The sequence below is a fragment of the Carassius auratus genome, chromosome 38, assembly GCF_003368295.1.
Source record: "Carassius auratus strain Wakin chromosome 38, ASM336829v1, whole genome shotgun sequence".
NCBI lineage: Eukaryota > Metazoa > Chordata > Actinopteri > Cypriniformes > Cyprinidae > Carassius > Carassius auratus.
Window position 1 is genome coordinate 23702335 of NC_039280.1, and position 13109 is coordinate 23715443.

General features: G+C 36.9%; 1 protein-coding gene across 8 annotated transcripts in view; it reads left to right on the forward strand.

Moving 5' to 3' along the window:
• The window catches only part of LOC113057425 (neurexin-1a-like), a 129973-nt gene that overhangs the window by 71212 nt on the left and 45652 nt on the right, over window positions 1–13109 (forward strand). For all 8 annotated transcript variants that reach the window (XM_026224832.1, XM_026224836.1, XM_026224835.1 and 5 more), the window contains 4 exons: window positions 2949–3071; window positions 5238–5619; window positions 5895–6085; window positions 6409–6582. In XM_026224832.1, coding sequence (XP_026080617.1) covers window positions 2949–3071; window positions 5238–5619; window positions 5895–6085; window positions 6409–6582 — 870 coding nt within the window. The remainder of the gene's footprint in view (window positions 1–2948; window positions 3072–5237; window positions 5620–5894; window positions 6086–6408; window positions 6583–13109) is intronic.

Here is a 13109-nt window from a genome sequence, read left to right on the forward strand (position 1 = left end):
TATTAAAGCCCTTTCACGCCAAAAAGTGTAAAGAATAAACCTCAGGCTAAAGGAAAAGTACATTCATGTCTGTACAGCAGAATACAGGAGATGAAGGTTCAGCACTCTTCAGCAATAACAAAACAACAATAAACAACATGCACAACTGTTAGTCTATCTAAAGTCATTTTTGCTTATTGGTTGAACTGTATCTTCATAGGTCAGCAGCAAAGACATTAGTTAATAAAATGGGATTTGATACATTTGTGTTGATTTTAAATATTAAATATTTTGGGATTGCGTCATATTCTGAGTTTGCATTTCACTGTTTTAATTCATTTTGATGAATACTAAATCAGTTTTTTTAACCCTTTTAACTGCCCCACCAAGAAAAGGGCATTTGCATTTTTTGCATTTCTTGTCTGCTTATGTTGCTAGTTATCACAATCTATGTATTCTTTTTTTTTCATCACATTCCTTCATTTTTTAAATATCGGCCTCTTTCAAATGGTTGATATGTCACTTAATGGTAAAAATACTGGAATTCATACTATAAAGATCAGAAAATATGAACTATAATGCTAATTTATAAAAAAAAACAAATCAAAATAAAATAGTTTTGTATATTGAATCTTCTTTATTTATTGAAGTATGTCATAAAATATTTCAGGTTTTCATTTTAACACAGGAAATTATATGTTTTCTTGTAACAGAAATAACTAAAAGTAACAAAACCAAATGCATTACATTATTTCTGCATTCAAAAAATAAAAAATAAATAAAATAGAAAATAGCAAAAGATAGTAATATAATGACATTTAAGATTTTATGATTCAAGAAACACGTCATCAAGTGTGGTAGGGCAACAGGATTTTATATATTTCTTTTTGTAGATAAATGAACATTTCTGGCCTAAAGAGACGTGTGTCTGCCAAAGAGATAAAAAATGTTTGTTCTTAATGTATGCTGCTTGGAATATTTTCTGTTTTGTGTACAAACAGATACCTTTTTCCAAAGTAGCTCCATGTCAAAAAAAGGACAGGTAATGAATAACAAAGTATGTGCATGTCAGAATGCATGCGGTTTTATTAAAGGATTTTAAAATATTAATAAAAAATATACTTGTTACAAATATAGGCCTAATATGTGAGAATATATAATATAAAATACTTTAACTACAGTGCTTTTCTTTAATTTTCCCCAACTGCAGCAGTCAAATGTTACACATTGGCGAGGCAAAGTTGACGTATATTTGCGAAAATCTGCTTTGATGCATTTGTTTGATAACGTGTGGTTAAAGTGCCACTCAGTGGTCAAAAGCTGCAAATGCACTTTGCAGACGTGGCAGCGGTAAAAAGCACACTCTGGTTGGCCACCTACTGTAGCTTGTTTTATCTGTGTGTCCATGGAACGATTACATGCTCTGTACTGCATTCGCTCCAGCAGTATAAACAAAGATGTGTAAATGCTGCTGCTAATATGCTTAATATTTCACTCAAACTGCTAACATTACACTTATTTTACCTTGTTTATAGTTGCTCATTTTTTTATTCTATTAGACAAACCATGCAATAAACACAGCAATATGGATTAAAAGAGCATTCACAAGAGCAACATCTAAGATGTTGATTTCAGACGATTCCAAAGTGCGCTGTCACTGTTACAGCAAACATTGCCAAATATTTGAATGTTGGTCAGCGAGCTCATTGGCTACAGATACAGGAGAGAACCAATCAGCTGTCATACTTTGTTCGATCTATCGGACTGCGCCATCTAGAGTTTCATGCCAGAACTTTGTATTTGTCTGGTTGACAAATTGGCCAAAATGTCCTTGATTAATCAGTTGTACTGACCATGATCATTAGTTCACTTGGGACAGTATTCCGATTTCCTCCAGCCAGTCCAACTCATTTGTGACTAATTGGTTGAATGGTTTATGGCACTGAATTAGCCTTAAGAATCCATGGAATTATGCCATTTTTAAATACAATCACCCTTTGAGAGATTAAATGGTGCCAATACTGCCCTGAAATATGCAGGTAGTGTTTTTCAAGATCAGTGATCATTCACACTTGGTCCTGTCATTATATAGTACTTTTATTTTATTTACAAAATAAACAATACAATAAAAAAGTTATTTTTTTTTTTTGTTTGTTTTTTTCCAACAAGTGGGATGATTTGTCTCCAGATGTCTTTGAAAAAAAATTTTTTTTTTTTTGGCTTCATAGTTTCATGGACAACATGAACAGTTTACATGTTGGTAATAGTGTTTATTTTTAGCAATAGATCAGTTCCTCAAATCTTCTCCTGGAGGCCCACTGCCCTGAAGAGTTTAACCCCAACCCTAATCAAACACATGTGCAGAAGAAAATTGCAGGCAGGTGTGTTAGAGCAGATTGTAAACTAATAGCAGGATAGTGGGTCTGAGTTCAGGAGCAGGGCTGAAGACGTATACTGTAGAGCAAGTAAATCCATACTTTATGAATTCTTCATGATATTATGACATTTCCTACACTGGTCAGAGAAGGTCATGCTCTGAGGTTCAGTAGAAGTACATGGTTCAGATGACTCAAGCTGGCTGTTCACAATTCCCTCCACAGGTGCAGCTGTGTCGTCATGATGTAACTGCACAGTGATGTCATTACATGAGGCATTTTCACATCACTGCTTTCAACTAAAAGAGGAAAACTTTTTCTATGTAAATATAATATGATAGGACATCCTCACCTCTGCAGCCTCTTGCACTAAATATAAGGTCACCTAACCCCAAAAGTCAGGCAAGATGGCCCATAATGTGTGTTCACCTATTTTACAGTATTCAGTTGATATATATAAATCAGTTACACTAAAAAGTAATTCAATAAAATATATGTCTGTCTTTAGTAATATGTGAATGAATGTATTATTTAGGGCATATGTTGTTTTACTCTTTTTAACTGTGTTTAACTGTGATCTGGGCTGTCCCACAGGTAAAGGACCTGAGACCATATTTGCTGGTCAGAATCTGAATGATAATGAGTGGCACACAGTCCGAGTGAGCAGGAGAGGAAAGAGTCTGAAGCTGTCTGTGGATGACTTGGCCACTGTGGAAGGTATTCTAATGCCTGCAACCTGAATTATATACATTATTATGTGAATTATATAAAACCCCTTATGGAGGTTTATTACACTGTAATACTTTAGGCTAGTCACACTGCCACAACAAACGACAACAAACAAGGACTTCAGGTTTTTGTGTTGACCTGCTTGCTGTTTGATGGACGGAGTCATTTACATCATACCAATGCCAACCAAAATCACCACTGCAATACACAACAAATCTGAACAGATTTAGAAAACTTAACATACACAGGAAAAATGGGACATCATACACTAAATAACTAAAGGCATAAATACACTGCATGACTTTTGCCCAGAATTTCCTCCAATTTACAGTCTGGACGAGTATCTGAGCCAGTCTGCAGTTACTGGGCAGTCCGAGGTGACAGATTTAGCAGACAATCAGAGTTTATGATGTACACAGACACAGGGTTTTTTTTTTTTTAGCTTCAGACTATTATTCCATCCACGCAGAGGATATCAGATATCTTCAAGAAACAACTGAAAAATCTTCTTTTCCATGAGCATCTAACTGCTTCCTCAAAAAAATAAAAAAGTAAATAAATAAATACATCATATCCCTACACTTTTTCTGTTTTCTTACTATCCTTATCCCTTCCTTTCCAAGCTTTTACTACTTTGAACGATGACTGAAACCTAACAAACCTAACAAAATAACAGGCACTTCTTATGTTTATTGCCATCTAATGGTAAATGGCTTGTTGTATTCCTCAATTGTAAGTCGCTTAGGATAAAAGCATCTGCCAAATGAATAAATGTATATATGTTTGAGATTTTGCGCTGATTTTAGTACACGCATTGTTTTCATTTGTATTGTGTCTTATAGCAATGAGTCATGTTCAGCAGTGTAGCATATAATAATGTTCAGGATGACCTGAAAGTTGATAGTGTGAAAGTCATTTCAGTGTACTCCAGCTTTTAAAAGATCTACTGAACTTTCAAATCTTTACAAACACAAGATATGCAGAATCATGTCATTTTGCTATAAAAGATGCATGACAAATGGAAACAGTGTTATAAAATACTCCCCTAAACTGCAAATCTTGGCAAAAGTCAGGTGGTGTGTTCCAGCTTTAGTTGCTATGTTCTAGTACACTGTTCGAGCATCCACAATGGGTGCTACATATTATGACTGTTTATGAAGTTGAACATTTAGATCCTTTTGTGCAGTTGTAATATTATGTTATGTGTTGTATATCTGATTGATGTTATATGAGATTACTTATACTTATATGTAAGTTTATGGAGCATGGGGGTGAATTAGTTAATCATCTACCAATGTGCTTCAGTTCACAGGTGTTCATTCATTCTTCTGCTTCAGCTTATGGAGTTCAAATTGTGTTTTTTTTTTTTTTTTTTTATATTGACAATCCATTATTAATCTTTATTATTTATTGATCATTAATTATCTGGCAGGGCTGTTTTTTCATTGTCATACGTTTGTGAACAATTGAGTGAGAATTGGTCAGATGTACTGAAAATCCTAATTCAACGTTTCCTGTCAACAATGACTGGCAGTTTAATAATTGATTTTAAATCTCTCATTATTCTATATAACCTCAACATCTACCAAATCTTCAATAGTTTTATCAACTTGTTTTCTTTCAATTGGTACAGGTTTTGTAATTCTTTTTGGAGCTGATTGATAGTAGGCTTTATTGATCTGAGCTTATACTCTTCAGTTTTTGGGTAAAAAAAAAAAAAAAAAAAGATTATATGAGGTACACAAGCTCAGATCAGTGAGGCCCACAATCAATCAGCTTCATAAAAGAAATACAATACCTGCAGTAATTAAAGTAGAACTTATATTTTATGGAAAAAGAAAATCCCCTCCGGATCAAAATAACTGGAACACCACAGGATCAACTCTCTCATACGCATGGAATGAAGCCAAATCCATTTGGACCCAGTCTTCCAATCATTCTGTCTGGAAAACACCTATTAAAACATCTCTTAGTGTGGAGTGTAACAGTAACTTCAGCTCTGTGTGTGTGTGTGTGTGTGTGTGTGTGTAGTGGAGCTGCCTGACTCCAACACCGAGAGCAGATGAGAGGACAGATCTAGTTGGAGATTGTTGCGATAATATGATATACATGAAATTAACCTTACATTGTTCTCAACACTATGCCATGAAACAGGAGAGATATCAGGTGACCACACACAGCTGGAGTTCTATAACATCGAGACGGGGATCCTTACAGAGAAACGCCACCTGCCCATCTCGCCCTCCAACTTCATTGGGAATCTCCAGAGCCTGATGTTTAATGGCAAGCCATACATCGACCTCTGCATAAACGGAGACATCGACTACTGCGAAGTGAACGCCATGATCGGATTCAAGAACATCATTGCAGATCCAGTGACCTTCAGGTCCTGCTCAAGCTACCTGTCTCTGAGCACCCTGCAGGCGTACTACTCCATGCACCTGTTCTTCCAGTTCAAGACCACCTCATCAGACGGACTCATCCTGTTCAACAGTGGAGATGGAAATGACTTCCTCGCTGTAGAGCTGGTTAAGGGGTACGTTATGGAGAGACAGACATTGTGATGTTATTTGTCAGAGGTTTTCATTTAGATAACAAAGTCACTGAGAAATTTTGGTTATAGAAAAATACAAATGTAAAAGCTTGAAATATAGTTGATGGCATAGCTATTACTTCAAGAAAGAAAATAATTTATTATTTTTCCTTACAAAAAACTGTTAGTTTATTATAATATATATTTAAGTATAATCTTAATCTTCTGTATTTGTATATGTGATACACTTAATTTAATTTCATGATATCTTTGATTAGCTTCCTGCATTACGTCTCAGACTTGGGAAACGGTGCGTATCTCATCAAGGGAAACTCAAACAAGCCTCTAAATGACAACCAATGGCACAATGTCATCATCTCCAGAGACACAAATAACCTGCACACTGTCAAAATCGACACCAAAATCACCACCCAGACCACCGTTGGGGCCAAAAACCTAGACTTAAAAGGTATGTTACACATTAATACTATTTTAACTTGCCAATAACCCTGCCCTGCTGCCTTTTTTGTGACAAAAGTGATGATATATTTGTTATATGGATAAAAAAGTATTTGTTAACACTAGATTATGGGACACTATTCACTACTAACTAGTTGCTTATTAGCATGCATATTACTAGCATATCGACAATGTATTAGTACTTGTATTGTACACATCAAAGCCTTATGTGCGATGGCTAAATCCTTTAACCAGAAGCAGCACCTAAACATAGCTACTACATCAGCTACCTCACTTCCTGTCAGTTAGCAGCTATCGTTGCTCTGTTTGCAGGCGATCTTTATATTGGTGGTGTTCCTGAGGAGATATACAAAGAGTTGCCCAAGTTAGTTCATGCAAAAGAAGGATTTCAAGGCTGTCTGGCATCTGTGGATCTAAACGGCCGTTTGCCAGACCTGATGTCTGAAGCGCTGCTCTGTGTTGGACAGATTGAGAGAGGATGTGAAGGTGACAACACACTTCTTACTTTTCAATAGAAACACTGAATGCTTGATGATACAAGATCGGATTACTCCTTCAGGTTTTATTTATACAGTTTTTATGCAAGACTTGTTACATATTAATTTAAAGCTGTAAAATATTGAACTATACATATTTTCATATTGTAATATACAACATAAGCTACATACTGTAAATATTTAACATAACATAAATAATGTTTCATAAAGACTGGATTAAAAGAGAATTTAGATTTTGAATTTCCTGATAACATGCCACTGATATCAGCAATATTTAACCTTTTCAAAAGGAGTGTCCATTTCCATTAAGAGCAAATAGCTTTAGGTGTAAATGAATGAAAGAATGCTTCTTTCAGATCATTATTTACATTTACCTTTACTGGCTTACTAAGTTTACAGTTGTAATCATTTCACTCCTAGTATTGTTGCTGTTGTCAAAAGATTTGTTGTGTCTGTCATGTCGTAGATGTTTGTTGTCTCCTGCAAATACAGCAGTTTTCAGCATCTGCTGGAAACACTTTTGAATAGATAGCATAATTTCTGCTGTTGATGCATGAAATCTACTTTTCATACACCGTGTTATGCCCCAAACGACATGAATATTTCATACTGTTTCCATCACACTCCTGCTTTACATAAATGACATGTTGACCTTTGTCTTGGCAGCTGCTTTGTCCTCATACAGTATCTGGTGCTTCTCATTTCATTACTGGCGCATCTCATTTGCTTTCTTTGTGTCCTCTCTTCTCCCTCGTAAGATTCAAGGGCAGAATATAAGGAAAGGAAACAAGGTGGAGGAATCGAAGAGAAATGTTCAGAATAAATCGGAATATCCTTGCTCAAGGGAGCTGTGTTTATGTTGTTAATTAAGAATTTCATAATAAGAATGAATAAAGCAAGTGCTTTATTGGATATAGAGAACCAATCAGAACACTTTTGAGGATGAAATTAAAAGTTTACAAGATCTTCAAATCTTTGATCAAGTTTTGCTTGAGACAGCTGCCCCATTTTGAAATCTGCTAATAATGTATATCTCAGATAACCCCACCTCTAAACAGATCTGAACTGCGGTTGATTGCTTTTAATGGAAATTAGATGCAGAAGAAAGTGTAGTGTAGACAAGGGTGCTTCTCAATTCCCTAATGCAACTGCCTAGTTTCATCACTCCTCCATCTCATCCTGTGACCCAGAAACTGATAAAACTCTGCCTTGATGAATGATGTGCAAGTTGTCTAATTTTACCATAAGAATGAGAGGATATAGGGCAGAGGACTGATCCTGAGCAGCTTCCTTTATGCATCCTTTATGGAGGAAGTCTTTGTAGTGAACATCATATTCTAGGCCATTCAAAAGATAACTTCATGCGTGTCTTCATGCCACTGGATGCTGGACTGGTTTCTTTTGTCATTTTGTCTGATTTAACCAGACAGTGGATGGCTAGATATAATGCTTTGACTGCTACGTTCATTCACTCACTCATTAGCAAAACAATAATCCAGCTCCACGTGCAATGCAGCTCGCAGTCACTGTGTGGGTTGATAAGGTAAAACTCTGGACAATTTTTCTTGCACGCACCCATTTTTAATGCGTCTTGACTGTCATGGAGTCTGACATGAATGACAACTGAGATCCCACAGTGTGACATGATCATCATGTTCATACAGTCCTAAAAAATCGCACGGTGTGAGCCCCGGCTCAAGTCAGTAGCTGCTGGAATGTTAATGTTTAGCCTCCATGGGTTTGCAAATAAAAAATCTAAAGACGTTGATGTCTTCTTAATACACTTGATGAAGGCCAAGAGATGAAATCATACACTGAACCAAATTATAAACACACACTTTTGTTTCTGCCCCAATTTTTCATGAGCTGAACTCAAAGATCTAAGACTTTTGCTATGCACACAAAAGACCTCTTTCTCTCAAATATTGTTCACAAATCTGTCTAAATCTGTGTTCGTGAGCACTTCTCCATCCACCTCACAGGTGTGGTATATTAAGATGCTGATTAGACAGCATGATTACCAGAGGTGGGTAGTAACGATTTACATTTACTTCGTTACATTTACTTGAGTAATTTTTTGGGGTAACTAATACTTTTCGGAGTATATTTAAAGATGGGTACTTTATACTCTTACTTGAGTAAATTTTTTGGGAAAATTCTGTACTTTTACTTCGTTACTGTGGGCGACGCTCCTCTCGTTACTTTATCTTAATGCAATAAATGTTATAAATGCTTCAGTTTATTCCAAACACGCCGTCTACTTTTCTCTGGGCAATGAGCGATGCCCATTCGCGAATGATTCATTCTTTTCAGTCAATTCTGTTCAAAGGCTTGATCAAACCAATTGGCAAACGAGTGAATTGGTTCATGAATCAGTTTGAATGAGTCGTTCAGTTCCCTGCCGCACGCGCTGAGCGTCTGAAGCGGTTCACTCAGAGTTGTAACGTTTAACATCAGCAGCGTTGAAAACGGGGCTATGGAACTGCACTGAATTGAAAGCAAATCTACAAAGGCTATTATTTGCTTGCGATGGAGATCCTTATTAGATGAATGCGTGTGCTGTCTACTGTTTAACAGGTAATAACTTGGGCTACATTCGATTACAGTACACCATACCACTGACATTAGTTTGTTGTATGTGGCTTATAACAGAGGGGAGTCAAGTTGAATGCAGCTTCCAAAAGACAAAAAAGACGATTAAGATTAGATAAGATTATTGATTTTAATACAATCACACCGGTGCGAGTACGTTCAGCAAGTCATAACATCAGCTGCTAAATTCAGATCTGTGGTCGCTTGCTGGCGCTGAGCTAGAGACAGACGCGTTTTTACAGCGCTGCACATTAACCAATCACAGACAGTTCTGTTGAGCTTTTGAATGCAATGGCCAATCAGAGGTGTTCCGATGAGTCATCGCTTAATGCCGGTGCTTCCTTCACTCGCTCACTGACTGAATACCTCTTCCTGGCGAATTCTCTCGTCAGAAACAACAAAGTGCAGATGTGTGTACGAATCTATTATTAAGATAATGATTTCGCAGTGATAACAGTTTCAGTGATTTTAATGGGAGTTTCTGAGAGTGATTGAAATCTAGACTGTCAGTGAAAATGATCTTTAATAATGTAAATGTTATTTGCTCTCTTTCTGAACAATGACAGATTAGTAGCAATATTTATATCACATTAACTTTTTATGTTAAATTCACATTTAATATAAAGTCAGCCGTATTAAAAATATGTTATGGCATGACACCTATATCTGTTACTTAAGTAAACAGACAGGGTTTTATAATAAATTACATACATTGGAGTAAAGGCTGATGAAATATATACATTTATACACAGACACATACATTACATACATTTTATCTATATATCTAAATACAAATAGGCTCAATATATATGACCCAAAGTAACTAGTAACTAACTACTTGAGTAGATTTTTTATCCGATACTCTTTTACTCTTACTCAAGTAACTGTTCAAGACTAGTACTTTTACTTTTACTTGAGTAAATATTTCTAGAAGTACTTTTACTTTTACTTGAGTACAGTTTTTGGGTACTCTACCCACCTCTGATGATTACTGCACAGGTGTGTCTTAGGCTGGCCGCAATAAAACTCTGTAATGCTCAGCCCGGAGGACTGGGTTACTAAAATTGAAATGGGGTCTGACTTTTCTGTGTGAGAGTTAAAACGTGTTAAAAGAATGACATAAAACAGAAATACAGATAATAAAAATAATGTATTTACAGGTTCACGATAAAAGACTTCAAAACAATACTATAAAACCAGGTAAACTCAGATTGTTAAAAGAATACAGGTATTTTGTCCATATCCTAAAAAGCAGTCCAAGTATCCCAGTGTGTCGTTGAATCCCAGTGTGAGTGTCCACCTGTGTATATACAATCCAGGTTGCTGCAAGTGATCCGGAAAGGTACGTCCAATGAAAAAGTAACTCCACTGTCCGTGTGTGAGTGGAAGCTGTGAATGGCCTCATTGTTTGTTTGCCATGCTGCTCTTCTTATAGTGTTCCTGCCAATCATACGGTTCTTAAACACACACACACTAAAATGGTGATAAAGAGGCATAAAATGGACATAAGAAACATGAAAACCAATTCAAACTCTATAATACATAAAATCAATGTAATAAATAGAGTGGTTAAAACATGTCCCTTGTGTGACAGTGTCACAAGCCCACTCTAAAATGTGCAGTTTTATCACACAGCACAATGCCACAGATGTCACAAGTTTTGAGGGAGTGTGCAAGTGGCATGCGGACTGCAGGAATGTCCACCAGAGCTGTTGCCCATGAATTGAATGTTAATTTCTCTACCACAAGCCATCTCCAAAGGTGTTTCAGAGAATTTAGCAGTACATCCAACCTGCCTCACAAGTGCAGACCAAGTGTAACCACACCAGCCCAAGACGTCCACATCCAGCATCTTCACCTCCAAGATCGTCTGAGACCAGCCACCTGGACAGCTGCTGCAACAATCGGTTTGCAGAACCAAAGAATCTCTGCACAAGCTGTCAGAAACCGTCTCAGGGAAGCTCATCTGCTGCTCGTCGTCCTCATCAGGGTCTCAAGCTGACTGCAGTACACATCGTAACTGACTTGTGTGGGCAAATGCTCACATTCAATGGCTTCTGACACTTTGCAGAGGTGTTCTCTTTACAGGGCAGACAGCGTGTATGGCGTTGTGTGGGTGAGCGGTTTGCTGATGTCAATGTTGTGGATCGAGTTGCCCATGGTGGCGGTGGGGTTATGCTTTGGGTAGGCTATGTTATGGACAACGAACACAGGTGCATTTTACTGATGGCATTTTGAATTGCACAGAGACACCGTGATGAGATCATGAGGCCCATTGTTGTGCCATTCACCGGACATGTCACCCATTGAGCATGTTTGGGATGCACAGCCATTGAAGAGGAGTGGACCAACATCCCACAGGCCACAATCAACAACCTGATCAACTCTGTGTGAAGGAGATGTGTTGCACTGCCATGGTCGTAGCCAGCTATGAGGTCACCGAGGTCCGGACCTCTGTACATTTTTCATGTTCGAAAATAAAATTTGTTCTTTGATTGACTAATTTGCTGCTAGACTCCTCATATGAATGTCTGCATGTATAACTCAGGATGTTTATCATCCGTTGTATGAAAATAATCGCTGCGAGATGCTTTTGTAGTACATTATAAAACAGCATGCAATAATAACTTATTGAATGTAAATTTAATGGATGCCACCTTACTGGGACAATAAAGCCCTCCCTACACCTAACCTTAACTTTTTGATAATTTACTTAATTTCATTGAAATTAAATGGTTTTCTGATGTGATCTGAAATTTGAAAAGAGAGAAAAAAAATTCGCCAAAAAGCAGATTTGAACCCGGTTCAATCACATCAAAATATGTGTATAACACATTTCACCTTCTGCACCACTGAAACTGATGATCAAAAATTGTCTTTTGTAATCTTGACTATCCGAAAATAACACATTTGGTGGGCAACATGTATATTTGCATAAATAATAAACAACAAAATATAATTATCCACCCCATAAATACAGCATTAACAAACTTTGATGCAATAAATAGGGTATAATTTAAAAATGAGCATCCCTCCAAAAACATCTACATTTCTGTTTCTTTTCAAGTGTTAGTTTATAAAATTAGTTGTATTTATAGGGGTTATTATAGCACAATTCTATAATAAGGGGGTTATTATAGAACCCCCCTGGACATCACAAATTTTCTAAGCTCTGCATGATGCAAATGGTGGTCACACCAGATACTGACTGGTTTTTGGACCCACTGGATCCCCCAATACAGTAAAACTGCACATTTTAGAGAAGACTTTTATTGTGGCCAGCCTAAGACACAGCTGTGCAGTAATCATGCTGTCTAATCAGCATCTTAATATACCACACCTGTGAGGAGGATGGATTATCCCGGCAAAGGAGAAGTGCTCACGAACACAGATTTAGACAGATTTGAGAACAATATTTGAGAGAAATAGGCCTTTTGTGTACATAGCAAAAGTCTTAGATCTTTGAGTTCAGCTCATGAAAAAATGTAATAATATCTCTGCAGTCAAAGACGTTTGAAAATATAGCCCAAACAAGCGTTTTCCAATCTGCTAGATTAAGGAAGGCAGTGTTATTAAACCCATTGTGATGTTCTGTGTAGAAACTGCTCTCTTATGCACACTCCACATGTTACATATTAAATATTGTTACAGTTATGTCAACAGAGATGACCTGACAGCGCAGAAGCTCTTGCATGAGATTTTAATTCTCAGCTGTAAGATGACCTCATGCATAATAAAGTGCAGTGATTGGATCATAAGAGTTCTTTCTCACGAATAATACTGAAAAAAGCTTGGAAAACTGATGACGTAGACGTGTGCTCTCCAGCCACGACTGCCAATAACCACTCCAGATTAACTTATATACGTCACTTTTTACACTTTTGACACTTCACTGGTGAACCCAAAATGCCTTCAGAGGGCTCA